This window comes from Dendronephthya gigantea, unplaced genomic scaffold, assembly GCF_004324835.1.
Source record: "Dendronephthya gigantea isolate DGI-Jeju-01 unplaced genomic scaffold, DenGig_1.0 000110F, whole genome shotgun sequence".
Lineage (NCBI taxonomy): Eukaryota > Metazoa > Cnidaria > Anthozoa > Malacalcyonacea > Nephtheidae > Dendronephthya > Dendronephthya gigantea.
This window is the reverse complement of record NW_021163120.1, coordinates 103,833-131,786: the sequence shown is the minus strand read 5'-3', so window position 1 is coordinate 131,786 and position 27,954 is coordinate 103,833. Positions and strand designations below refer to the sequence as shown.

Sequence of the window (27,954 nt, the reverse complement as noted above, 5' to 3'; positions counted from 1 at the left end):
TGCGTGTGTTTCACTTTGGCTCTCATTACAAAAGCACTGAACTTCACCAACAACTTCAACAAATGCCATTTAAATCGCGAATTCCAATCGAATACGCTCAGAATTGAACGAGCAGATGGCCTGAGTTTCAATGATGGCCAAACCGGTTTTATATGGCTGAGAATCAGCGAGAAAGTACGATTTGAGCGGTTTTAAAGTAGGAACGTGCTAGTCATATGCATAGTTAGCGTTGTGGAAAGTTGAAAGTTGACCACGATATTTTAAAGGGAAATGGTCTATTTGCGAAAGGGCTGAAATGTTGCCGAAGCTTAGGAAATTTCTGACGAGGCAAAGTCGATCGAGGTCAGATAAAGGGGAAGAGAACGGCGATGTTGTACTGCCTACGGATTTGGCTGATCAAGACAACTTGTTTACAGAGGACCCGTATCGCAATCGAACAGGTTCGATGGGCGACAATATTTTTAACCAAGAGCTACATTTCATTGTGGACTATTTAGGATACTCTCAGGTCTCCGAAGTACAGTCGATTTCACTGCTTTTGGAAAGCGTAAAGCGTGTTAAAAAAGGCTGCTCCGAAGCTAGCCGTGTCGACTTCGTAATCAAAGAAGGAGTTCTAAAGATTTCCACAGTCGGTTGTCATGCATTAATTCTTACCGTGCCACTGTATATTGTTGCCCTCTGTGCACAGGAATCGCTTAGAGGGTTTGATAAGTGTTTTGGCTTAAACATCACTCGAAAGAATTCCCACCTTTGCTATGTTTTTCAAGCTGGCTCGAGCCTCGAGGTAGGTTCGATTTGTACTATACAAAATTGCCTTGTCATTAAATTCTTCCGCCTGCGTTATTACGGCGTAAATATTTTCTAGGTTTTTTGTCAATTGTCTAAAGGAGCCATGCCATTGCTTTGTAAACTTTCACGAGGGTCACAACACCGATATTATGAAAATTATATTTCAACAAACTTGTGTAATTAAACGAATCGCAGGGGAGCTCTACAAGGGGGCCAAGATTTATACTAGATACAGTGTCTTCCCGGCTTTAACATAACATGTCGACGGTGTTTGCCTATTAAAAAATTAAATCCCAGCAGTAGTTTACCCTTATCACATTTACAGATTACGAATAGTTTCGAGGCTTTTTTTAAAATACCCGGGGAAATTCGACACCACGAAAAGAAATATCAACTTGTTTGTTTTTCGGACCTTGGATTACGTGTGGCGTTCGGAAATTGTTTAAATATTGTACTTGTTGACTTGTTCACTTTACAAAACGCGAACATTTCCTTTGATAATAGCACGCTTTGACTAAAAAATCATAATTGCAGGTCTTGTTTGATCGTTACATTGTTTTAGCGGATAATTTCTATTGAAATTCCACCGTGTTTTTGTGTTACAGCCGATCTGGTCAACTGGCTATGAACAGATTTCGAACTTACATAACGCAAATAATTTTACACATGCATGCGCGTCATTTGGGGAGGGCAAGCAATTATCCTCGTATTGGCCCTTTTTTTCTTCAACCACACATATTGTATCGCCGGTTTTTGCCTTTTCTTTCCTGTGCAAACGGCTAGCAAACAAATACCGCCATTTTCGTAACTTCCTGTATTATAAAGATACGGTCAGTTTTTGTGCGCAGTGAGAAGCGTTGTGATCTTGCAACATTTGATTCGGGTTGAAAATAGAAAATACATCCATAAATGGTCCGCACTTGAAAATATCGCACACAGCGAACAATTGTAACAGATTCTGTCATGCAATCACCGTGTTTTTACACAAGGCTTCCCGAGAGCACCTCATTTGAATCTCGTGTTTATTCCCTTGCCACATGCACCCTGCCCTTATCCTCACAAAGTGGATGATCTTTTGATAAAATCTGTTTGTTAGCTAGCTCTGTATTTTACTGGTGTAGACAAACAGTGCTGGATTTTAATTGAAGAGGTAATTGGAAGCTCATGTAACAGTTGACATGTCAGTCAAACTGCAGGACTTCTTCAACTCTTCTGCATTCTGACAAAATTGCAAATACTCTTGAGTATTTTCAAAGTGAGTAATATGCCAAGCCATTGTCGGTACACTTGTACACAATATGGCTTGGTTATTACCCTTGGACTTTTTAACCTGACATTTTAACACAGACAGACCCAAACCATAACCCATTATATATTGTGGATTTCATGGATGGTTAAACATGGTGAAATATTTATTATAAAGTCAGAAAGTAGGACATTCTGACTTTCAAATTGCACAATCTTTGCTGACAAATTGTACTTCTAGGAACAAACCACAAACATCCGTGATATAATTCCTTCCTTCGTTATTTTTCTCATGCAATATTTTATGTAGACAGGCCATCTGTGAATTAAGAAATATTTACATGCATGCGACATTAAATTATTAAGTTCGACAAGCATCATTAATACATTTACAAGGACAATTTCCCCTTTCCTCTCAAGCCGTCGGTCGGTTGGTCTACACCAAGCATGAAATGAGCAGAATTGTCAGACTCAAATCAAAATATTTCCTTATTTATTGTTGTTTTTTTATCGAAATGTCAGAAAGGCCTAAATTACTGTACGGCGTGAAACTTTTTGATACTTTTTCGAATATATCTGTGCAAATTTCGAAGCCAGACATTGCCTAGATAGCATACGGTATTGGCCTTTTGTATATCAACTGTTTCCTAGCAGTTAAGTGTATGAATGTACGAAGGATTATATTCAAGCAAGCTGTCACATTCTTATTACCGCGAGTTTAGTCAAGATTAGTCCTTGGATAAAGACACAAGCTTGACGTTGTTCTAACTAACTCGGCGGGGATTTTGTAAACAATTGACCATTGTTACTCGCATGTAATACGACTTTACGCACTTTCCCTTCTGTTTCTAGTCTTGCAGATGGAAATATATGTTTCCATTAGCGGGTTTTTAGCCGTAGCTAATGTGTGGAAAATTGCCACGCATTAGGCGGAGTGATGTTTATTTAAGTACCGTTTCCGCATTACATTAGTTAATGGCCTTTCGAGATCGCTTGCAGATTTTTTTACCTCGATTTTTTTTACCTGTCAACTGACAGCGCACTCTTCTTTTTAGTCTCGTCAACAGAGAAGCGCCCAAATTTAAAACGTCTCATGTTTTACAGAGAAAATATGGTTACTTTCCAAAGACAAAACCCTGGCTAAGATGAATCATGTCCTTGATCAAAATATAATTCGTCGATATGACGATACAAGATCATCAAAAAGTTGATGATTGTCATGATTGTCGTTAAAATTCGTCACGTACAGCCTATCAATGTGTCATTATCAGAAATAACTGCAAGTCAATGCAAATTATGTTCAAGTTTTGTATATTGCGCAAGGAAATTGTTACAATTCTCGGGCCGAAAATGGCTCACAATTTCTGCACCCAATGGAAAAATAAAATAGAAAAAATTTGCTAATTTTTCAAGGCTAATTTTTTCTGATTTAATCAGTCGAAACAATTCCACGATATGCAAAGCTTGGACATTAACCTTGAAAAATTGCGAAACACGAGCGTAATTATTGCTCAATTTCGAAACTACCGTTTGGGCCATTTTCAGGGTCGCTCCATGTTTCATCGCGGTCATCGTGACCTGTTTCTATATTATCTATTTAACACAGTATCATAAACGATCAACATTATCATTAAGAATACCCATGTGCTTTAAATACAAACGAGATTAGCTGCAATGCCTAGCGATATGCCAGCGTTTGGTAATTTTTAGAGATGATTCATTGTTTTTTTGTACGATAGAGGGCATGTCCGGTGCTCGAAACTTACTTTACCTACTATCGCTGACCATATTTATCGACCTAAAACGTATACTCACTATGCTAAACTTGATGTGCCCTTCTCAAGTGCTCTAGGTCACAAACATTCTAGAGAACGTGTCTTCCCCTTCCTATTGCGGCCCAGGGTGTACCCCTCACACCCACACACCAATCCCCCCTCTTGCACATCAGTCATGCACATCCCTAGCCAGAGGGTAAACACGCATACAAAATTCCTCTCATTCGACTCAAGCAATCTCTTCCACATTAGGTCATTTCCTTTTTTTCCAGCAACTTAACATGGCCCTTAAAAACGGCAATATTTCAATCGTGGGAATTAAGAGCCCCTAGTACACTTAGGCATACCCGCTAAACTCCTTAAATCAGTTAGGATCGGTTTCAAATTTTTAGGTCTTATATCTGTTTATATATGCTCGCTTTGTCTGTATTTTCCGTCGACAAAGTCATATCGACAATCGCTACTCATCCTGTTTAGGTTTGGAATTATTTGTACATCTTTCTCTCCTAAGTTTCTTGCGTAAATCGCCCATGGCAAAACCTCCCTGCATTCCATTTTCAAGATATTTTCGAAAATTCAAGTGCATTCTGAATGCATACAGCAATATATCTCGTTGACCTCATAGAAAAAACTCACCACAACACTTTTTATCCATTTAGGAATCCGATTGCATAATAACTAATAAATATTCTTATTTATGATATCCATCCAGGCATCGAGCGTCGTTCGGTCAGTGGCACTGTCGTTCAAGTCTTTGGGTAAGATGTTGCGGGACAGAAAGGAAAAGATGCGTCTGATGAGACGAAGGAAGAACACCCCCCTGTATCACCCGAATTCGGTTGAATCTGATTGGTCGAGTCAAACTGGTTACTACAATGACTCTGGTTTCGATCCTTGGCAGAAATTTGAGACATGGTCGAGGGTCTCCAGTACGATAAGTAGAGGTAAGAAATTTGAGCCTTTGCACGTGTATTGTAAATCTTTTTAATACAGACATCTCTTCAATATGACATATAATCTTTAATGCGGGCATCTCTCTAATATAGACATTTCTCTAATACAGACATCTCTCTAATACTGACATCTCTCTAATACAGACATTTTTCTAATACAGACATCTCTCTAATACAGACATCTCTCTAATACAGACATCTCTCTAATACAGACATCTCTCTAATACAGACATCTCTCTAATACAGTTATCCTTCTAATACAGACACCTCTCTAATACAAACATCTCTGTAATATAAACATCTCTTTAATGCACTCTTCTCTCTAATACAGACATCTCTCTAATACAAACATCTCTTTAATGCACTCATTTCTCTAATACAGACATCTCTCTAATACAGACATTTCTCTAATACAGACATCTCTCTAATACAAACATCTCTCTAATACAAACATCTCTTTAATGCACTCTTCTCTCTAATACAGACATCTCTCTAATACAAACATCTCTTTAATACAGACATCTCTCTAATACAGACATCTTTCTGATACTCCAACGCAGACACCTCTTGCTCCTGATGTCCATACATCTCTAATATGCAGTCACCCCTCTAATACGGACACCTCTCTACTACAAACACCTCAAAAGTAGGGACATCCTTCTTTAGTCGACAACTCTGCGTTGTAGGTACTGGTAATGAGCAGCAAAGATCATCCATGTCTCAAAAACATTCATTGAATCAATCAACGTCACGGAGACCGCCAACACATCATTCGTTCAAACACGTAGAATTCACTGCACTGTCGCCCGTTCCATCCCACAATAGCAGCATTGAGAACAGAATGAACGACATTAACATATCCAGAAGTAAGCAAGACGAAAGATCGCGTGAAAGCTCTAATACTGTAAAACGAAAAGGTAATTGGTGAATACGGTGCTGTATAAAAGTACCTTTGCTAAAGGCCTTTTACGCTTGCAAAATTTGTTCTGAATTTATGCGTGATTTTCTTCCTTTGATGGATGTGAATGAGGGAAAAGTCAGAGCATTCACGACTTTTTGTTTCATCCGCCAAAAGGCGAAATTCGCATCAGAAATCACTTCACTTTGTGAAGGTTGTAAACGGTTACCCTTGCGATTTTTAGACCAAAAACCATGACCAGCCGACAATTTAAAAAAGTAAAGTAAAAAGCAAATTCCGAATAAACAAGACATCTTGAGAATCAAAATATAATTCAAAAAAGACACAGATTGAGACTGTAAATTTTCGACTTTATTACAAAGTCATCTTCAGAGTCTATTAGAAGATGAGTTTGTAATATAGTCGAAAATTTACAGTCTCAATCTGTGTCTTGTTTGAATTATATTTTGATTCTCAAGACGTCTTGTTTATTCGGAATTTGCTTTTTACTTTACTTGCGATTTTTCGGACCATTTTTGTGCGATTTTCTTACACAAATCCGATCTCCATACAAGGGCATGTTTACATTCGTACCTACGCACTTGTTTGAATCTATCTAATTTGAGGGGTTAACAATCATGTCATCCCCTACCCTCTCCCCCCCCTCGTTCTTTCCCATTCCACTAAACAGCCTCGAGCTTTTCATTTTATGTCCCAATATATCTAGACTTGCTAATTGCCTTCTTTTGCGTACGTAATAAAGTAATTAAAATCTTGCAAAGGAAATGTTCTTATACTCGTCCAGGATCTCGTGAGGGTTTTTTTTATTATAATTTTGAACCATTAAATGCGTGCACGAAATTTGTCATCTGTTGCTAAAAACCCCTAGCTTTTTACCCAAGTCATCTTGCGAAAATAGCAGTCGTCGAGCTTTCAAGCACGATCTACCCACGGTACCGTACGCTCGGTAAATTCGTCTGTTTTCATCACATCGCGTGAGCAACAATTGAATCGCTATGGCGACGAATTGCATGCCCTTTTTGAACGGTAATGCTCTCTTGTATATTTCTACGAGGATAATAACCTCTTCAACACAGAAGTGCACAGAAATCTCTTCTTACGCACGATTTGCTTGAAATAGAAGTGTTGGAACATTTTTTTCGAAGTGTTGCGATTTACATAGTCACGAAAGTATTTCGTGTGCTAAAGCATTTCTTTCGCAAGAGCAAGGTTTTTTAGCCCCAAGCTATGTCTAAGAGTTGTTAAGGGTTGTTCTTGGTCGATCTTAGTAGTTTGCTACAAGTACGAATGTATACTGTAATAATTCTATTTACGCAAGATCACTTCACAGGTTTTGAGTTGACCCTCCACTTTTGAGCCTTGATTTATTGCTACTTGATAACTCCCAGATGTAAATCGTTCTTCCTAGAGGTCCAGTAAGAATCATCTCTTATTGATCCAGTGTTACTACAGGAGGAAACCTAAACTAAACTAACTTTATTTATACTGGATAGCTCTATCAGTCCTGAACTGTTCTTCCTAGAGGTCCAGTAAGGATCATCTCTTATTGATCCAGTGTTACTACAGGTGGAAACCTAAACTAAACTAACTTTACTTCTCCTGGATAGCTCTATCAGTTCTGAACTGTTCTTCTCGGAAATTCTGTATGAGGCGAGAAGAATCAGTCGAGAGTTATTAAAAAATCTTTGTTTCCATCGTTCAGGAGAGTTTCAAATTGAAGTGGACGTCCACACAGATGTCAATCAAAGATTGGCGAAAAGTGAACGACCTGATAACAGCGTGGTGCAGGAATCGTTTTTGGAATTATCAAGAGAAGAATCATCCAGTGTATTACAGAATGAAGACCAGAGCATTTGGTGAGAAGAAATTACAAAATTTATGCAAAATGCACGGCTTTTTTTCCCGGCACCTTGTACATCATTTCATTTTATCAAACTTTGCAATCACACGGATTTCTAAGATCCTCTTTCAAGCTGTGAAGTTTAATTTCGTTTTTTTGGCCGGATCAAAATCTGGTCTAACACACCATTGGTCATGAAAACCAAAATACTGCATGTTTTTCCTATATCTCAAAGTTGAATTTACGAATGTTGTTTTCCTTTTTGTCTGTGTAGTATGTTCGAGAAACCCGATATCGTTGACGAAAGGATAGATATGGTCTTGTCCGCAATCCGAAGGTAAACTATTTCGAGCGATTTTCCATAAAAATGTCAGAACACTTGAACACACAGACTTGCTCCAAGTCTGCTTCTTGATGGTATAAAATTAGTACAATAGTAAAATTGGTATAAAAATAATGGCTCTGCCCTAAACCAAAGCTTTTCAAAATGATTTTATCATTTACCTTTTGGAACTAAAAGATCTCATCAAATGATGTTATTGAAAAGCACCCTGTCCCTGGCCTGTGAAACTGATTAACTCAAGTTTATAAATTAATTAATAGGCGCAAGTTTAATCATGCAGTGGTTTATCTAAACAGTTCTTTTTCAGTTATGAATTTGCTGCAACTTTTGCATATATACAGTAGCTCCGGCCTTTTTCTCCTGACGAAATTGTAGCCGAAAATTTACAGCGCATGCATGCAACTATATTAAAAACACTGCAGGTTCTAGAGCTTTCCTTCATTTTGCACCTACTTGATGTATTTTAATGCACGTAAAGTTAAAACGATTACGCTTATGGCTAATATGCACGCATTATACAAAGTCAAAGACACGGTTTATTAGCTCAAAATTACCGCGTGATAATATTTCTGCATAGGCACAGCCTGGCCTAAGTTTTGAAAGATTTGCCGCGCGTGTTTTTTCAGAAAACGTACGTTAAAACATGAACAGTGATTCTGCTCTGACATCAGTTACATAAATCGCTTAAACTTCGGATTTATATCAATGTAAGATAGCTACGAGTTGAACTGTGTGCCCAGAAACAGTTTGACAGCATGCACTAGAATGCATGTAAACCTTGCCTTTAAACGTGGCGTCAGCTGTGAAAATTCAACTGGAACGAACGCTCTACATTGTCTATAATATCGGGTAAACAGAAGTCTTGCTTATCATTCTATAGTACTCCGGCTGGCGCCAGATTATCCACACTTCTTAAGAAAGAAACTTGTTTACGGCATCAACTATACGCTTTTTCCCCACGGTCGCGTGTGAAAAGTGCTTTCTAGTTCCATCTACAGATTCGCGGGTAGCGTTCAGATTCAATACTCAAGGGAATTAGGCGCACGAACGGCGACAATCGTCTGACAGAAGTCTGTAAGTCTCTTTGATGTTCAATATTATTGCAGAGATTAAACTTCGGCTTATATATAATTAGGTATTTTTATATAAGGTTGACTGCTGTTGCTGCATGGTAATAGCTATAGGGCAAATTTCTGCAATCGCGTTTTTTCTACCCACGAACGCATACGTTTTAAAACCTTTTATGTTGTTATACAAATTATCTTACGTATAAAAAACACAGCAAATCGTCAACGCAATCCTAGCCTAGTATCTTTTAAATGATTTTAGATTTTACGTGCGTGTGACTGCGACGTACGTACGAAAAAAAATCTGAATTGACTCTCTCAACTCAAGTGTTTAAGAATTTTATTTCCGAAATATCGTATTTAATACATTGTTTCCTCTAAAGTCGAGTGTTTTCTCAAGCAGTCACGAAACCATTTCACGCACCAAATTCCCTTCGTTTATTCTGCTTCGGGCGAATTTGCTCCCAAATTTAATTTTCGGCCCAGCGCGTGTATTTGCGGGGAGCATGGAGAGGACTTTTGCTAGTGGAGGAAGGATACTTTGCAATGATTGCAATGTCAAGGTTAATATCGTTTGCATCCACGCTCGCAACTTGTCTTCGCCCACGACTCTCGAGTCCTTTTCCTCGTCACTCGAGACACTTTCCACGATTCTTCGTGTGACAAACACTCTATGTTATACACTAAAACTGCGCCACACCCACGATCCTCGAAATTTTCCCCACGATCCTCGATATTTCTCCCACGATCCCCGCCATGATTGTACTCGTTCAGTTTGACTGGCTACAAGTTACTCAATTTCGCGCTTTCTCACGGAATGACCCTGCACTTCCTTCTTTCATTGTCTTAAGCAACTAATGTCCGGTGCGAAGTGTTTGACACTCAAAGTTAAGGCGCGAAATTTAAAATTAGAAACGCTTGCTATATTTGTCCTTCGGCAAAACTGCACGACTCCTGCATGATGGCACTTGCATTTTGCCAAGGAAACGTTTTGCATCAAACTTTCTTCAACTTTATAGCTTGCTTTGTTTACTGTTGTCATACTAAGTTGGTCGAATATGTGTATTAATGCCCGTTGTAACGAATATATAGTTTACATTATCAAGCATTTATCTTGTTACTGGCTTGTAGTGATGCTTGAAGGATGCTTACTTTTGCAATATAATGCAATCGTGAGCCATATTACATTTCGCAAGGTTTGAGCTAGATTGTTGCACAAATTAAGACACAGAAAACATCAGAGCATGGATTCACCCTGCTTCCTACGTCTTCTATAGTCAGAGTCAACATTTATTTAGTAGGACATGCCAATGTGACACAGTTAGCACTAGATTGCAAAGGCTATTCTACTTCGCTTCCAGAGAAAACAGTTTTTGCAGAATTTATAGAAATATTCAGCTTAAGTGAAGTTCGTTTAAGAATGCTTTATATGGACGTTCTATATAGATCGGCATTTTTTACCTGGTCATGCTCTTAGAAGATTTTAGAAATGTTTCACTCTATGATATTCATCGATATACCTTCAAAATTAACAGGAACACTACGTTTTGCGTGATTTTCGAAGTTGCGTAAACGCATTGTGATATTGTTTGGCTACAAGCGGCCCTCAAGGCCCGAGTAATCTCGGAAGACCTAACCTAAAATTTACCAGCAATTCCGACGAGGAACAAAGAAGACGCTCTTTGAATCACCAGAGCTTATTAAGGGTCATCGAAATTCAAACACGAATGCTAATATTGAATATATTTCCGCACACAACAAACACGGCAATCTTCGCGCAAACAGGGCGGCCCGCACAATCATCCGTTTGCAAGAACCAATGCCGCAACTTGGAAGTAAAAATAGAAATGAAACGCATAGCTATTTCCCGTTTCAAGAGGACCCATGCATAGAATCGAACTTGAACTCTCTAACAATCGAATTTGGACGCACCTTTCAAGTGGTTCGAAAGATTATGTGAAACGTTTCTTCATAAACTTCGAAATTTTACCCAACATAAAATGAACACAATTTAAAGCGATCAGGATTATATTTTAGGATGCATGTTCCTACCTCCGCTTTCCTAAAGAATCATTAGCATTTCATTTATGTTCGCATTTACGTTCGATTACCCAATCCATACATAATAAGTGCATGTATGCCTCCTTGATTTTGTATTCGGTATTTTCCTGAAGTCTTATTGCGTTCAACCACCCTCACAAAGACGTTCCTTACCATTCGAGGAATCCTTTCCAATCTAACTTCTAGCCCTTGAAGGGCCTGTTTTTTTGGTCACGCGATCTGCTTAATTAGATTGTTCGACTTAGTTTAAAGACTTTTGTAATGTACTTCAAATTGCATTGAGCTCGGTTACGAACAAAACTGTTGGGATCATAGATATCCATAAATCCCAAAGCATGATTGTTGAAAGTACAGGAAGCCATGGAGCGATGCTGCCTTCAAAATCGGAAAGACTACTTCAGGATGCAAATATATACAATCGAGTAATTTAAAACTGAGTCTTAGAATCTCTTAGCCTATTTGCATTTGAAGATGATAAATGGCTATACTTGCACAAAAATATACTCTACACAGTCTTCAGCAATTTGTAATAAAAAAATGTTAAAAAACTCAGTGTTGATCATTGCTTTAGTCCTTTCAACAACCCCCCCCCCTCCCAACCACTTGTTTAAAATACATCAAATATCTCTGGTAAATTCCAGCTGAAAAGCTGATGGAACTTGACAGTTGAAAGTTGACTCACTTTAACAAGTCTGTTTTCCCGCTCTTTTAAGGGGTGACGTAGCGTGTGTTTCCTCGTACCTCGATGATGGAGTGGACGTTGATTTAGCTGATTCGACAAGGAGAACTTTGCTTTTTCATGCGGTAAACTACGGTCAGAATGCGGTGGTGCAACTTCTGCTGGACAGGTACGATAAGGAAAAGTATATAGCAACAACCTTGGTATTCTGGGGGCTCAGGGATATTGGGAGTGACCAACCAATCCCCTTCCCCAATCCCCACAATATTGAGTGGTATAGTAACACAGGTGTGTCTAGGGGTCTAAGGGAACAGGGGTATAGGGTGTGACCAACCAACCCCCACAGTATTGAGTAACAGGTGTGTCTGGGGGCTCTAAGGAAACAAGGATATTGGGGGTGACCAACCAATCCCCCTAACGCCCCGCAGTATTAAGTGGTATAGTAACACAGGTGTTTCTGAGGGTCTAAGGGAACAGGGGTAGAGGGTGTAACCACCTCTTTTCCCCACAGTATTGAGCAGTATACTACTAATATCGGTATCGTGGAGGCTCCAAGGGAACAGGGGTAAAAGGGTGCGCCCCCAATCACCCTGACCCCACAGTGTTGAGCGGTATATCAACTCAAATTTGTTTGATACTCAACTAGTAAGCAAGGCCGTTATATTTACTTTGTAGAGATGCTTCGGTGAACTGGGAAGGACCCAATGACATGTCTCCACTTCACCAGGCCGCTGCTAATAAAGACAAATCTATCGCGCAGATTCTGTTGGCTAACGGAGCCAATGTTCGTGCAAAAGATTGTGAATTGTAAGAATTTAGAACTGAGCATTTTCTTTTATGTTGAAACTAATCATTAGCAGATGATCCTTACTGGACCTCTAGGAAGAACAGTTTAGAACTGATAGAGCTATATCCAGTATACGTATGGCTGGCCTAACTTATTCAAAACTGTTTTCAGCCGTACTCCGCTCCACATGTGTGCTGGTCATCCAAGTGGTACGGAGCTATCGTGTATACTGGTCGAACATGGCGCGAGAATTTGTGATAATACCATCGATGGAACACGACCATTGGATCTTCTACCAGTAAGTCCAGAGCAAGCTTGCGAATGAACAATTATGATAAGGGTATGATTTTGAGGCGGAAGAATCATAGGACATTTCGACAACGATTGAGGGCAAACAAGAATAGAAAGGTTCAATTCAATTTGTACCAAAACACAGGCAATTTTAGAGAGGCAGTGTCCAGTGGTTAGCAATATCTGCCCTTCCTAAAACTGGCGCTGGAATGTAGTATTAATTGCCTAATTCTTGTTTATATCTTCCTAGGACTTGAAGGAACTTCAAAGTCGTTTGGTTCAATCAGTGTGCGAGGCGTTTATCGCAGCCGACACGTCGAAGTCTCATTCGAATTCTGTCACCTCATCTCAGTCGGTTCAGTCGGGCCACTCCGTGTTCTCGGGCGGCTCCGTCGTGCCTCACGTCGGCAGTCTACGGCATATGCACAATCAATCGCCGCAAATGAAGCACGCACGTCATGTAAGCCGACGCCTAACGGCCAACTTCGATGTGGGTAGCTTCCAATGGAAGAAGGATGCAAAGTGCATGATGGATGAGGCGACAGGTGAGTGAGATATACCCCCTCCCCACGCTAAGGGTACTCCCCCTCCATGCTAAGGGTACTGTTTTCCCCGTGGTGAAAAACTGTTGTTAATCTGAAACTGGTTAGTCCATCCTACACATTCTAGTTAAATAAACCCTTTCCTTGGAGAAAAATTTTTTAACGTTCCTTGTTACAATAAGAACATTACATTTTAGTGTATATTGACACGGGAAAGTGGTTGAACTATTTTAGGTGGACAATCGACTTTGTTTTTGAAAAATTAGCCCAAACCTAGCCACAAAATGCACCGTTATCGTGTACCTTGAATGAAAACTCTCTCGACCTTTGTTCTGTAGACGAAAATTTCAGAGAAGAGGATGAGATTGACGCCGTAAATGGGACTCCTTGTAACGCATGCACTACTGAGAATATCAAAGAGACTGTCGGTAAATCATCTCTTGTAAACACAAGCTGTGAAGACCAAGAGGATCAAAATGGACACCTCGCTTCGCCGACTACAAATACTCGTGCAAAGGCGCCGTTTAGCGCTTGCGAAACGCGGGAACTTCATGAAAACATACTCGCAGCACATCACAAGAGGACGTTTGTTATCGGCTCTATCGACACGTGGGCTGAAGGTAACGCGTACGAAGCTTTGATGAGCTCAACTCCAGCAGATGGTCTGCTAGAAGAAACTGTGAAACCTTGTTTTGGTGAAGAAGATAACATACAGCAATTCACGGCCTTTGGAAATTCGAATGATTCTGGGCTACACACGAAAGATGAGACGAGAAGCACCGTTTGTGCTCATCAGGTATAATAGAATCTTTTGTCTTTCGATTGTAACCTTCCAGTATAAAATTATCATCAAAGTAGTTTGGTACCTTCTACTTGAGGTTTTCTTCTTTATTTATGCAACAGAATCGGTATTAGTTGAGGATGGTTTAGTATAAAATGGAGGTTCCATTCAATTGTGCAAATATACCTGAAAAGACGGGAAGGACTGGTTGTCAAATTTCTGTTGAAACAACTCAATATTTCTTGAATTACAAGTTGAAGAAATATATGCCAGAGCTATGGTTTTCATAACCAAACATAATCACAAAACTTCGACTTTTTTTATAAAGAACAACAAAAGTTATATTCGATTGAATTCTGCAGAATGCATTTCTATTTTGGCAACTCTTTTGGGGCCAGATGTATCAAGCCCATAGTGGTTAAGTTCAAGATAGAATCTTTTCTATCCTTCTGGAGGCAATTTGAAGCATTAATGTAACTCTTCTGTTTTCTTGCACAGAGTATTCTTCACAACAGCAAGACATGCTCTGAAACGATGAGAGGAAGAACTCGGGGAGACTCGGTTCGTTTTCAAGACGTCGTTTCACCGGTTAAAGAAACCGATTCTGGTCTCGGGTGTTCCGAAGGCTCACCGTTACCTCACGAAGGAAAAGATATGGCAGACAGGGTTTGTTGAAAGGATTTCTTAGAGTATATACTGTATTGAATACATTATGATCTCTTTGGGAATTTGAATATACCATTAAGAGATGCCTGTATGATTCGGGGGCTATAGTTGTAAGTTGTACGAACACTTTGACATCTCTCGTGACTGCGCTGGCTTAAAATATTATACAGCTATAATATCAAGCCTATAAACATTGTTTTCTTAAACTTTCAGTTAAGTAATTGAATTGTCCAATAAATCTGGGTCACTTTAGTTTGGAATTAGTTCCATTTATGCTAAAAGGCTTTGTTTCAACTCTCTAGTTTGCTAAACCTATTCCTTACTTAGTTTTTAAACGATGAATTTCATTTTATTTATATTTTCCTTAGTTTCGTGAGAGAGCACGCTCAAACGCAGACAGTTGCTACGGCTCCATGGCGCCTTGTTGTTGTTGCAAAGAGGATGATCCTATATTGATAGCTCTGAACTCGTTGGTAAAACTATCATTCAATCCCGAATGCCAACCACTTCTTCTGTCCTATCTTTGCCTACCAAAGGCTTCATCGTTGCTGTCGGTGTTTGCAAGGTCACCCACAGCGAAACAATGGGTCGCCGAGGCTGTGGCACTCTTGATTAAGAATCTCGCCAGTGTAAGTGATGTAGTTAACTCTAAAGCCCCGTTTACACTACACTCAATTTATCGGCACGACACGGCTAAAAATTGGTACCCGTACCCCAATTTTTTTAGAGTTCAGGCTACCAAAACAAAGGCGGAGCACAGATGAAATGGGCATGCACGGGTATTGCATTTTAGCTGTGCCGTACCAAAAAATCGAGTGTTGTGTAAAGAGGGGTTATTGACTGTTATCATTGCAGTATTGCTAGTCTGAGTGTCCACTGAGTGCCTACTACTGCAGTACCTAAAGATACTCAGCTGTCTAGTCTAGTACTTACTACTTTGTTTTTATTAATTGTTCTGGCTTCAACCCTCATTAATGTCGATTCTTAACCGCCAGTCTGACTGACTCGTTTAGTACTTTCTGCTTTGCAATATTGCATTCACTGTCTCAATTTCAACCTTCCTCAATGTCAATTGATCATCGCAGTACTGCTAGTCTGACTGTCGTCCCTTTTTTAGTAGGTGTCTAGTCTTGTACTTACTGATTTTCCGGACATAATGGACCCTTTTGCATAATGGACCAACTTATGATTTAGGCAACAAAAAGAGAATATCCGAAAGGTGCATACTAAATTTAGTAAAATTACCAAGTTTGGCTGCAAAATATTGTAAAGTACGGAAAATGAATAGCCACGCAAATTTGGCAATTTTGTATACTTTTTACTACAGCTGAAAGTGTGTAACTAAATTAGTTAAACGCTTCCGGGCGTAGTAAAAAAGTATACAAACGGTTAACTTCGCGTGGCTATATTTTCCGTAATACTTGACATTTTGCGGCCAAACTTGGCAATTATACTAATTTCGGTTTGTTCTTTTTAGCTGTGGTGATTTATTTCCTTCTTGTTACTTAGATCGCAAGCTGGAAATTATGCAAATGGTCCATTATACTGGAGAATGATCTGGAAAGATTCCTTCCATAAATGCTTTTTCTGAAAACTATCGCTAACCTGCAATTTATGTGCACTCAAATGACTCAACTGACCAAATTCGGAAAATAGCTCTTAAAAAGGTCCGTGTTTCTATGTTTCACGATGGTGTTTTTTTCCTCATAGATCGAAGGGCCGGACAGTCGACGAAGGGCAGCCGAAGCTGGTTTTATCCGAACTGTTTTACAACTTGCTGAAACTCAGGAGCCTGTGCAGGTAGCTACGTTTATTTAAATACACAAGTTTGTACTTCCAACATAATGTTCATTGAAGGATCTTAGCGGCATATTTCTGGGGCAATCTTCAACTCTTCTGTGGGAATCTTATGGGCCAGGTGTATAGAGTATTCCTTGCTTTGATTGTGGAGTCTTCATATCTTTCAGACAACGTGTTTAGAGGTGTTGGATAATCTGTTGAAAGACGTGAAGTGTGAGCGTGAATATAATTCCACCATGACCAATATCCCGTCAGGACCTTTACTAAACCTCTTGCATTATCAAAACGACATGGAAAGCTCGTCGCTACACACAGGGATTACAGAAGTTGCAGATTCCTCTGTTGGAAAGAAGCGAAAAATTTCACGGTATGTTATTGCAGAAAGAATGCCCTTGTGTGGTGACTCAACCTGACGATGAGTTCAGCTTGATCGAGATTATATATAGCCATAGTTACCCACCCACAGTTTATGTAATTTTGTTGAGAAGGGCATTCTTTTCATCAGTTCACAACAAGAGACTCCTGTAAAACTCAGTCCTCGTCTTGTGGCAACACGTTTGCTTGCTGCTTCCAGCACTCACTTGAAAATGCAACGGGAACTTGGATCACCACGGTAAGACTAACAGTTTAACTAACTAGTGTTAATACACGAGTCACCTAAACTTGGTTTGAAGCAGCTTCGACACTCATAGTCGGTTCTATTCGGAGTAGGCTTTGTAAAGATCATCTCTTATTGATCCAGTGTTATTACAGGAGGAAACCTAAACTAAACTAACTTTATTTATACTGGGTAGCTCTATCAGTTCTAAACTGTTCTTTCTAGAGGTCCAGTAAGGATCATCTCTTATTGATCCAGTGATCCTACAGGAGGAAACCTAAACTAAACTAACTCTATTTATACTGGATAGCTCTATCAGTTCTAAACTGTTCTTCCTAGAGGTTCAGTAAGGATCATCTCTCATTGATCCAGTGTTACTACAGGAGGAAACCTAAACTAAACTAACTTTATTTATACTGGATAGCTCTATCAGTTCTAAACTGTTCTTTCTAGAGGTCCAGCAAGGATCACCTCTTATTGATCCAGTGTTACCATAGGAGCAAACCTAAACTAACGTTATTTCAAATCGATTAATTTCAGATCGGTGGACCTGCTCCTGGAAGCTTTGGAGGAAAGAGATGCGGAGATAGTTCACAATGCTGCCGTAACTCTGGCAAATATCGCTATGTATGATGGCAACCATAGTCTATTGATAAGCTCTGATGCCGTTGAATCATTAAAGAGATGTGTTCCTAAAGATGCAAGGTTTGATCTTCCTCTTCTAAGAAAGAAATTCTGAAATAATTGACTTCGGCTTCCACGGATTCAACTGCTATCTCATGTAAACAGCATTTAATCCACGCGATAAAAATGAATCCTTTTCTTCGCAGAGCTTATTATCACGTCTGTCGTGCCCTCGTCTACCTAAACTGTGACGAGGATGACAAATGCGATTACCTTTTCGACTTCGATCAAGAGGAACCCAGACCTCTGTACACGGAGAAGTCTCCGAACCAAGAACCTTACATCAAGGGTGGGAGCCTGGAGTCTCTGGTGAGAATACTGACCACCAGAGCTATCACTTTATGGGGTGGGGTGCCGTTGCTTAGTCCTACGCCGAAAAACAGAACGAGAATGAAAGTAGCGAAGAGGAAGAGTAGAGCCACTGAAGAGCAAGTGATCGAGTTCTTTCTGGCCACTTATTCGACTTATACCAATCCTATTGTCCTCATGAGATTGCTGGCTCACAGGTAGGAAAAGACACTATAGCAACAAGGCGGGAATTTCGTTTTAGACCAATCAGCAAGTTTGTTTACATTTTCAGTAACCCAATCAAAATGCGTGAATTTTGATAAAAAGTACAATATATACTATTTTACATGAAGTATTTAAAATGTAGGCATTCTGATTGGCTTTGCCGAAAAATGTAAACAAATATGGCGAATAGTTTAAAACGAAATTCCTCCTTGTTCACTATAGCTCTCTTTACAACATGGCGATCTTTTCAGTAGCACTTTGCTCTGCCAGTCAATTTAATATGAAGACAAAGCCATGGAGGTTTTACTGAGTCTTTTACTGAGCTCACATATACATTTTTCGGTTTTCCAAGGTTTCGTGAACCGGCATTAAATTCGTTGTTTGATGAAGAAACAGGCGTGTTCAAGGACCAAACACGATGTCTGCCTTTTATTCACATTTCTCTCATGAGAATTTGGGTGGCTTGGTTAGAGAAATTCCCTCAGGATTTCAGGGAAAATTCCACTCTTCAGGTTTGTAATGCTTGAGGAACAATGTTATAATGTTAAGTATAACTCATGGATATCATGCAATTCTAAACTGTTCTTCCAGTAAGGATCGTGTCTTAGATCGGGATGGATCGATCCAGTGTTACTACAGGAGGAAACCTAAACTAAACTAACTTTATTTATACTGGATAGCTCTATCAGTTTTGAACTGTTCTTCCTAGAGGTCCAGTAAGGATCATCTCTTATTGATCCAGTGTTACTACAAGAGGAAACCTAAACTAAACTAACTTTATTTATACTGGATAGCTCTATCAGTCCTAAACTGTTCTTCCCAGAGGTCCAGTAACGATCATCTCTTATTGATCCAGTGTTACTACAGGAGGAAACCTAAACTAAACTAACTTTATTTATACTGGATAGCTCTATCAGTCCTAAACTGTTCTTCCTAGAGGTCCAGTAAGGATCATCTCTTATTGATCCAGTGTTACTACTCTTGCCCTCTTTCTAGATTGAACTTGGTAATTTGATTGATAACCTAGCAACGCGGCAGGGACCGTATCTGGTTTGTGCTCAACATCTAGAAAGTCTTCTAATGCACAGCCAAGAAGACACATCAATATCACTTCCACCGGAGAATCATTGTCATCACGATATCCTCTTCAGGAGCGTAAGTTGGGCTTTCATTGTAGAATTGCTCCGTGGTCCATATCTGCAGTCTAAAAATAATGACCTGATTTTCGTGTCTAAACAGAGTTAAAACACTGAATATAAAGAATTGTTTTATGTAACCTACGTGTAATGTTCAGTCTTACAGTCTATAGGTTTTCTTCTGTAGTAAACTACTACCAAATTGATGGTAGTTCTAACTAGAAGACTAGAACTTCTAAGGAGAACGTCAGAAGTTATAAAACTTAGAGAGATGGTTTAGTTTTCAATAACTTTTCCCTGAATGTCTTATGTAACTTACCTGTCTTCCAACAACTGTAAGAACCCTGTGTAAAGAGCTCCTCTCATCCCTCCTCCCCCTCTAACAACCACCACCCCCCTCTAACAATCCACCCCCCTCCCTCCCAGTATTCCTTAAGAATGTAATCTCCCAGATTACTTACTGTTTGTGTTTGAGAAACATATTTTATCTTTCAGTGCCAACAGGCAGTTCTCAGCGGTGCTCTTCCAGCCAAAATCGATGATGCAATATATCTAGCAGCATTGCAACTGTACATTGAGGTACGCCCTGATAAAATATACGATATTCTTTGTTCGCATACGACGTCAGAATATGCCTTCAGGCGCCATCTTGAACCTACAATGTTTATTACTGCTTTTCAAGATCACAAACTAGTTGTCCTTAACATATTTGGAAAGTCAACAATGATGGCACAATTACGAATTGGTGTGTAAGCACACACCACGCAAATTAACCACTACCCTAACTAAAAACATCCCTTTTGACTCTAAAAACGTTTTTCATTCATTATACTGCTGAAATTTAACCTTGAAACCTCCTTTAGTTGTCTTCGACGGGAGACCAGCCAAATGAGAAGGTGTTTGTCACGGACGTTGATCTGGAGAAGATCTCGACGTCACGTATAAAACTTTGCCTCAATCCTGCTTTTCATAAAGTTAAAAACGTTTACAAAAGAGTTCGTGTGTATGCCGAGCAAATCTTCAGAGAGGCTCCGTCTCAGCGTAAAGCGAAGCATGATTTCATCGATTGTTGTCAGGGGATGGTCGCGTATGGTTGCAAGTTCTTTCGTGTGAAGGTAGATAATATATGTAGAGTACTGTGTGAGAGTCATTGAATTAGCTCTTATCCTACTATAGTGCAGGTTAGTTTAGTTTAGGTTTCCTTCTGTAGTAACACTGGGTCAATAAGAGATGATCCTTACTGGACCTCTAGGAAGAACAGTTTAGAACCGATAGAGCCATCCAGTATAAATAAAGTTAGTTTAGTTTAGGTTTCCTCCTGTAGTAACACTGGATCAATAAGAGATTATCCTTTCTGGATCTGTAGAAAGAACAGTTTAGAACTGATAGGACTATCCCCCTAAGCTCAAATTTGAAGCTACAATTTCTTCCCTATTTTAGGAGATAACTTGCACAACGAAATCACACACGAACAGGCGACTGTTGGGAGTCAGTGCCCAAGACGTGGTCGTTCTGGATAATAAGACTAAAAGTGTTCTGAAGAAATGGGACCTCAAGAGCTTACTCGGTTGGAAATGTGACGAAAGTAACGGTTCGCTATTCCTGCTGTTCTCCGAGTCAAGTTTTCATTTTCTTTGTGAAAATAAAATCGAACGTGGACGGCTGCAGGATACTATTAAACAATGTGTCTATCAACGCAATTGCGAGGTAAGACAGTGCCTCATTTAGCATACATATAGTCTACTACTCTCTTTGTCGATGGACGAAACTGGTTCAGTCTAGGTTTTCTTCTTTAGTAAACTACTAACAAATCGATGGTAGTTCTAACTGCACCTCTCAAAAGGAGAACATCACAAGTTATAAAACTTAAAAAGATGGTTTAGTTTTCAATGACTTTTCCCTGAATTCACCGGTGGCGTAACCACTAACCAGCCTGGAAAATTAGAATGCAATTCACACAATAGATAATGAGATGATAAACCTCATTAATCTTCATTATAATCTTATTAACTATTGTTCGACGCGACCAAAATGCGACGTATTATAACCTAGGCCTTAGACTGAACTAAATCCTGCTATGCTACTAATATTTTGATGTTCTTTGACTGTGAAAACAACGAATTTCTAAGAAATACTGATAATGATAATTACTCCGGCGTCAGCGACGGAGTTGAAAATTCGCCTTGGTTTTGTTTTGTTGTTTTTTTTTTTTTTTATTTTTCGTCGTCGCAAGTCTGAAATGGCGGGAAACTTTCTAGTACTTAAAGTGTGTATGTGACTGTATTTATTTACGTCCCAGTCTTATCTCCCAAGAGTTGTGGTGCACAGCTTTGGCTAATTTTCCGATGCGCGATTCGATTTCGCTCGTATGATACGGCAATTCTTTCAAGAGGAACAAATAAACCGTTGTTTTCATGCTCTTCGATTAAGTTTAGATTGAATTGGAGTAAGAATATATTTAATACATGTAGATTCTGGTCCTATTTTAATAATATCGCTGCTATTTCGCCGTTTAACAAGATGATGTGGTCGTGTATGGGCGCGTTGACACGTCGTAGTTTGCACAGGATTGAAGATATAATATATAAGCGCAAATTCCAAAGGCTAAATGTGAGACAAAGCGAATGTATCATGCGGTTTGTTTATATTTTCGAACAATTGAACTTCTATATTTTTTAAAGTACGATGTGCTGCTGAATTTCGCGATCGAACATTTAGCTTCGTAAGGCATCTAAATGCGAATATGAATTGTATTGTTTATGTTCAGAAGCTCTATATTAAAGACTGGCACGTGCGCCGGAGTTAACGCCAGAACAGGCGTCTTGTTACATAAAATTTGCATTGCGAGACTACATCGTCGGGATGCCTCGCCCTTGTCCTTCCCCATGGAAACATTTGTCGTTTTAACATCAAAGGATTCACAAACAAATCCCCTCAATCCATTATTTTAACCATGTTCTCCAGGGTTTAAACGGAAAAGATTTTCTTCCTTGGACAAAAAGATCTGAAGAGAAGCGAAACTGGGGTGACAAAGCGATGGAGGAAGAAATCAATCATAGATTAGAGAATTTGTCGAAATCAACGAAAATATTTCAAAATCACGATGAATGGAAGTCGTTGAGCCTGTTGTACATGCGACCAGGGGTTGAAGGTCAGTATCATTCTGGTTACAACACTGTGTCTTTGGGGGGAGGGAGAGTAGCACAGTTTCCAGCTTGTATCCTTGGAGAAACTATGGCCCAGCGAACTTGATTATCTATCATGGGGTGGTTTGATAGGTTGAAACACCATCTGTGGCTAGTGATTTCGTAGTTAACTTTTCATAAAGGCTCAACAGTTAAACATTTTGAGATCTCATCATCTCAGATAGGCCGGTTTTAACCAACGTAATAAATGATTTCATTTCACTTATTTCTGTGTTTATACCTTGAACATCAGAGCCTCGCCACAGACGTCACTCCTCCCCGTCGCACAGAAATTCAGTGAAACGCAATGGAAAGAGGAACTCGGTGATGTACTCAAATGCAACAGTTGCTGCGGTGGATCAGGCGGTCAACAGTTTAGACGAGGAAGATGATGACGTTTGTGTACCAATTATGGCGTACAGTGTCGGTACTTTGGATCAACGTGATGGTGAAACATCCCATTTATCAAAATCTCAAGCCTGTGAGTGTTTCTAGCAGCCCTTTAGCGCGTAGTTTTAAGCTTTACAGGGCGGCATTCAATGACCCAATGGTTGTTCAAAGTCAGCTTTACTTAATCACGGATTAACGCAAATCTTCAAATCGGGCCAATCCAACTTCCCGGCGACTGTTTATATTAGAATTCCTCAAATACGTCAAATTAAGGGTTAAGATTAGGATTTAAATTAGGATTAGGCTTAAGTTAGAGTTAGAAAAAAAGGTTAGCGTTAGATTTAAGTTAGATTGGGATTAAGTTTAGGATTAGGTTTAAGTTTAAGGTTTTGAAAAAAATGGGGTTATTTTGTAGCCACAGTACAGAAGTCCTCGGTGACGACACAGTCGACATTTGGTCAGCAGTCCTTTCTGGGAAACACGTCAAGTTATCTCAACGATTCCAACATTCGAAAAGACCAGGTGTATTCGACAATTGATCCCATATGTTCACCAAAGCTGAAGATCTGCTTGTGTCCTCCTGATGCAGAATTTGTCCGCAGCGAATTTACGTAAGTGTAATTGAATCACGGACATTTTTCCTGGTCTCAAATCCTTCAGAACCAACTCGTAAAGGGGCCATGCTATATGCCTCTCCACAGAAATCACCATCTTCAACCCAAAAATGGTGATAATGGCTTATTGCGTAATTCAAACTATTCAAGGTTTACCAGGGGTTACCCTTTCCTCTCATTCGAAAATCCCGACTTTAGCAATATTCTGTATTACATACAATCATTTAGTAAAAATTCAAGCGCGTATATTCCTTGCCATCCAGTAAAACTGAGCTGGTGAAATAATTTTTTTCTGCTCTACCACGTAGACTTCTTGAGCTCCTCAGCTATCCCCGTGAGCTAGCGCGTCAGATCACGCTCATCGACCACGAGCTGTTTCGAAACATAACGACGGCAGACATCTTGCAGAGAGTTTCGGAAGGAACGAACAAGAAGCGGAAGAAAGGAGACGAGAATTCTCAAAGAACTACCGTCGAGTTGTTTTCTGATCGATTTAATCAGCTGAGTTCGTGGGTCGTGGCTACCTTGATCAAGGAAGAGTCGGATCAGGACACCGCTTACATGATGGTGCAGTTCATTGAGACTGCAAAGGTAGAAAATTATTGTCCATACCATACCATACCATACCGTACCATACCATACCATACCATACCATACCATACCATACCATACCATACCATACCGTGAATGAACGTACCATACCGTGAATGAACGTACAATTTTTTATTTTAATTCACTACACCACATTGCTATACTAGGCAGTCCATCACATTCAAACAATGATATTAATAGTATACCATATTATCTTCTACTAAAGTTAACCCCAATCTACTATATCCATCGTTCACCACAAGTCACTCTACTTTATATACCATCAACCCTAGTTACCCTACCTCAAACATACCACATGTTACCACACATAACACTGTAACCCCTTATTTTACATACCACGTGTTGTCGTGCATTGCACCATGACACCCCAATCTACCATGCTAAGCCCCATGTTACAACACAATACATTATAACCCTTATTTAACCCTATTTTACCACGTGTGACCACACATAATAGCATAACCCCCGTTCCACCATACTATGCCACATGCGAGCATACCTTACCTTGCCATATCTTCACCCCTATTTTACAATATACAACATTTTATCACCACTAATGCACCACCACGAATTCCACCATATTTTACCATGTCATACCATATACCATATGGTGCAGTACCACTCTCTACCCCACTGGAAAACCAAACCCCACTTATATCCAATTCCCTTATACAGCAATGTCTAGAGCTTCGCAATTACAATGCAGTGATGGCCATTGGTGTGGGCGCCCTGTGCAGCGCTCCTGCACGGCGATTACGTAAGGCCATCCCTGACCTCGTACCTAAACGATACCTGGACCAACTCCACATCATGGAGGTCCTCATGGACTCCAGAGACAACTACAAAAAATATCGGGAATCTTTAAAAATATGTCCAAGTCCCGCCGTTCCGTACTTCGGTAAGCTTACGGCGATGTTGTTGTTGTATTCTTGAAATCGTTTTTCGTCTTTTGATAGATGTGAACGAGTAATTAGTTACGAAAGTTCTGATGTACAAGTGCTCTTATTTCGACATCCGAACAAAATAACTTGTTCACATCTGTCAAAAGATGGCATATATAAAGGACATTTTTCACAGTTCTTTCTGTGTTTTTTCGCAGGCGTATATTTGAAGGATCTTATTTACATCTCGGAAGGTAATCCGGATTACCTCAATGGCGGCATGGTAAATCTCGCCAAACGGCGGCTGTTGTATGCAGTTCTGCACCAAATTCGAAGATTTCAAGTCAAGTCATACAACTTTGAACAGGTATTTTCCAAAGTTGTTTCTGTATTTCTCAAAGCAATCTATGTTCCTAGTTCCGACAGATACAAAACTAGCTGTTTCAAAACTATTGCACCTGTATTTCATTTCACAAAGCGAGTGTGTTTTAGCCGTGTGATTTGCGTACGTCTAACAAGAGTTTATCCTGGCAGGTCTCTGAGATTCAAGAGTTCCTCCTAAACACAGAGAGGTATTCTGACGAAGAGCTCCATCGAATGTCCCGTAAACTGGACACGAGCTCGAGAAGGACTGTGTCCGAGGCAAGCCGCGAGGTGTCCATGTCTGTATCGGGCGTCTCGATCGCCTGAACGTGGAGGAATGGTGACCAGTCACATGACAAGCCCAGAACACCTCGATCAACCTCGAAGGATCTTCACAAAATGTAATTACGAGGCAAAAGCCGCCGTAGGCTAACCTTACTGCTAGATGGATATACGAAAGAGTGGAGTTTCAATTCATTAAAGAGAAGATTGCGAATAGGCTTTTTTTTGAGGAAATTTTCGCTCAAGAGTGTTAAACAGAGAAAAAACAAAATTGGCGAAATGCATACAGTTGCTGTATGGAGTTCAGATGTAATGAGATACGCGCGTGGCATCTTGGATCCTGTTCTGTAAATTGATGTGTTTTTAGCGAGAAAAACCTGGATTTGTTTTTTTTTCGGCGCTGTCGCAGTGGGAAATACAATATTCGTTGCACATCAGCTGTGTTGGGACTTTAACGCCGAATCCTGGATTTCGAAGTTGTTTCATATGCTTGGTGGTGTCCAAATTATGTCAGAACCTCAAAACCGTGTGAAAATATATATAGAGCATCGTTCGTTATTAGTTATTTGACTTATTTCTATGCAATAAACGCGTTTTACGGGTGTCTACGACATATGAAAAAATTTATAAAAATATTTATTATAGGATAGTCTATTATATTGTTCGTCAGCAGCAAGTGTTGATTCTAATTCGTAACGTAAAAACGTATTTTGTCATGCAAACATACAAGTTAGAATTTTGGTGGGTTTTCATATTAGCAAATAATATTTTCTATAATTTGAGGCGCGAGTGTCAAGGCTGCCCTTCGAGTGGCTAAGAGTCTTATCTGAAGATGGCACCACTGATGTTTTTATACTTGTGTAAAAATTAAAGCAATGATGGGCCCTTTTAACATTATACTAGTTTTGCAAGTGACGTTTTTGATAACGGAGACGGCATGAGTAACGTCAAAAGACTGGTTTAAGTATTGTGATTGGTGAACTGAAACTTTACAACTTTAATTGTGACTGTGATTGTTGAAAAACTTTACTTCCGGTCAACGTACGTGTTGTCAAAACCGTCGCTTGCTCACTACTGTCAATATCGGTTACATTGCAGTTAAATAATAAGACTTTGAATCATTGGCGCGCGTGAACGTAAAATTTGTGCCAGTTTTTACAAAGGCTCGTTTTAGCCATGTTGTGAAAACGGTGAGTGATAGAGCGCTATCGAAAGATAGATTCATTCATTGAAGAATTCCACATATTTGTTCTGCCGGAATACAGTATTTTACTGGAACGTCTTCTGCACAAGACGTTCGGCAAATTTTAAGTCGGACCTGTCGTGGGAATGCCTGAATAGTCACTTCCGGAATGAAAACCATCCCATAAACAATAGATTACATCGCCCGCTTCGTTTCCAAGCTATTGTTTTGCCGTTCACTCGAGCAAATTCAGGAAGTGTCTATTCGTTGTTCAAAAACACGAGTCTAATTTTTCAACTGGTTTCTTACAAACTTAATCCTGTTGTAGGATAAATAGATGTTTAACTTTCTCGAATTTCTTAATGGTCGCCATGAAGAAAAATGTAAACAAACCTAGTATTACTATTTACATGCACGCGTCAAATTCAACCTAGGCTAACCCGAGTTTTTGAACAACAAATTTGTGCAGCATTCATTCGGAAGTCTTCTAGTTTTGAAGTTAACAGTTAAAGGCTATCATGTATTCTATAGTCTCCAGAAGCTCGTGTTATAGAAATAGTGTAGCTAATTCTCTGCTTTAGTCAGAGCATATGTGGATATAAAAAGCGTCATCGCTTTAATATGAACATGTTAAATGTATATTTAAGCACCATCGCTGGAAAGATAGATATTTATTTTATTTAATAAAATTTGAGATCGCAATCCCCGTCTGCATGTGTAGTTTCGTGATTGTGGATTGTTTTGGAGTCACCAATTTTTAAACTACGTTATTAAAATATATAGCGACGCCTATAATAATAAGGTTGTCACGAAAAACATTCTTCTAAGGATTCAAACCAACGAATTACGACACGGACGAGAGGCAAAAACCCACAGCGCAGGGTTTGAGGTCGCGTACTTTCAACTGAATAAAATAGACAATTCCCTTTGTTCAAAAGGAACTGAGCGATTGTCTGCTGTTATTATCTAGTGCAC

At 39.6% G+C, this 27,954-nt stretch overlaps 1 protein-coding gene across 1 annotated transcript; it reads left to right on the top strand.

Annotated features, from left to right (window-relative positions):
* Window positions 1-20: 20 nt before the first annotated feature.
* Window positions 21-27,681, top strand: LOC114535076. The gene is made up of 29 exons (XM_028556458.1): window positions 21-784; window positions 4,522-4,753; window positions 5,449-5,679; window positions 7,384-7,537; window positions 7,796-7,858; window positions 11,706-11,840; window positions 12,347-12,478; window positions 12,630-12,756; window positions 13,000-13,294; window positions 13,630-14,087; window positions 14,571-14,738; window positions 15,107-15,367; window positions 16,449-16,538; window positions 16,706-16,905; window positions 17,044-17,151; window positions 17,677-17,841; window positions 17,967-18,326; window positions 18,686-18,845; window positions 19,330-19,488; window positions 19,965-20,048; window positions 20,333-20,584; window positions 20,910-21,176; window positions 22,434-22,620; window positions 22,908-23,135; window positions 23,460-23,655; window positions 23,967-24,249; window positions 24,946-25,168; window positions 25,370-25,518; window positions 25,686-27,681. Exons 1-29 carry the CDS (start codon window positions 296-298, stop codon window positions 25,839-25,841), a joined length of 6,012 nt encoding a protein of 2,003 aa, XP_028412259.1. The 5' UTR covers window positions 21-295; the 3' UTR covers window positions 25,842-27,681.
* The last annotated feature ends 273 nt before the right edge of the window (window positions 27,682-27,954 follow it).

Bases quoted from the DNA above. Each gene is read 5' to 3' on its own strand.
- LOC114535076 (XM_028556458.1), top strand. From the start codon at position 296: ATGTTGCCGAAGCTTAGGAAATTTCTGACGAGGCAAAGTCGATCGAGG. The intron at 19,489-19,964 runs GTAAGTTGGGCT...TTTATCTTTCAG, and splicing joins ACGATATCCTCTTCAGGAGC to TGCCAACAGGCAGTTCTCAG. The intron at 25,519-25,685 runs GTATTTTCCAAA...TTATCCTGGCAG, and splicing joins AGTCATACAACTTTGAACAG to GTCTCTGAGATTCAAGAGTT.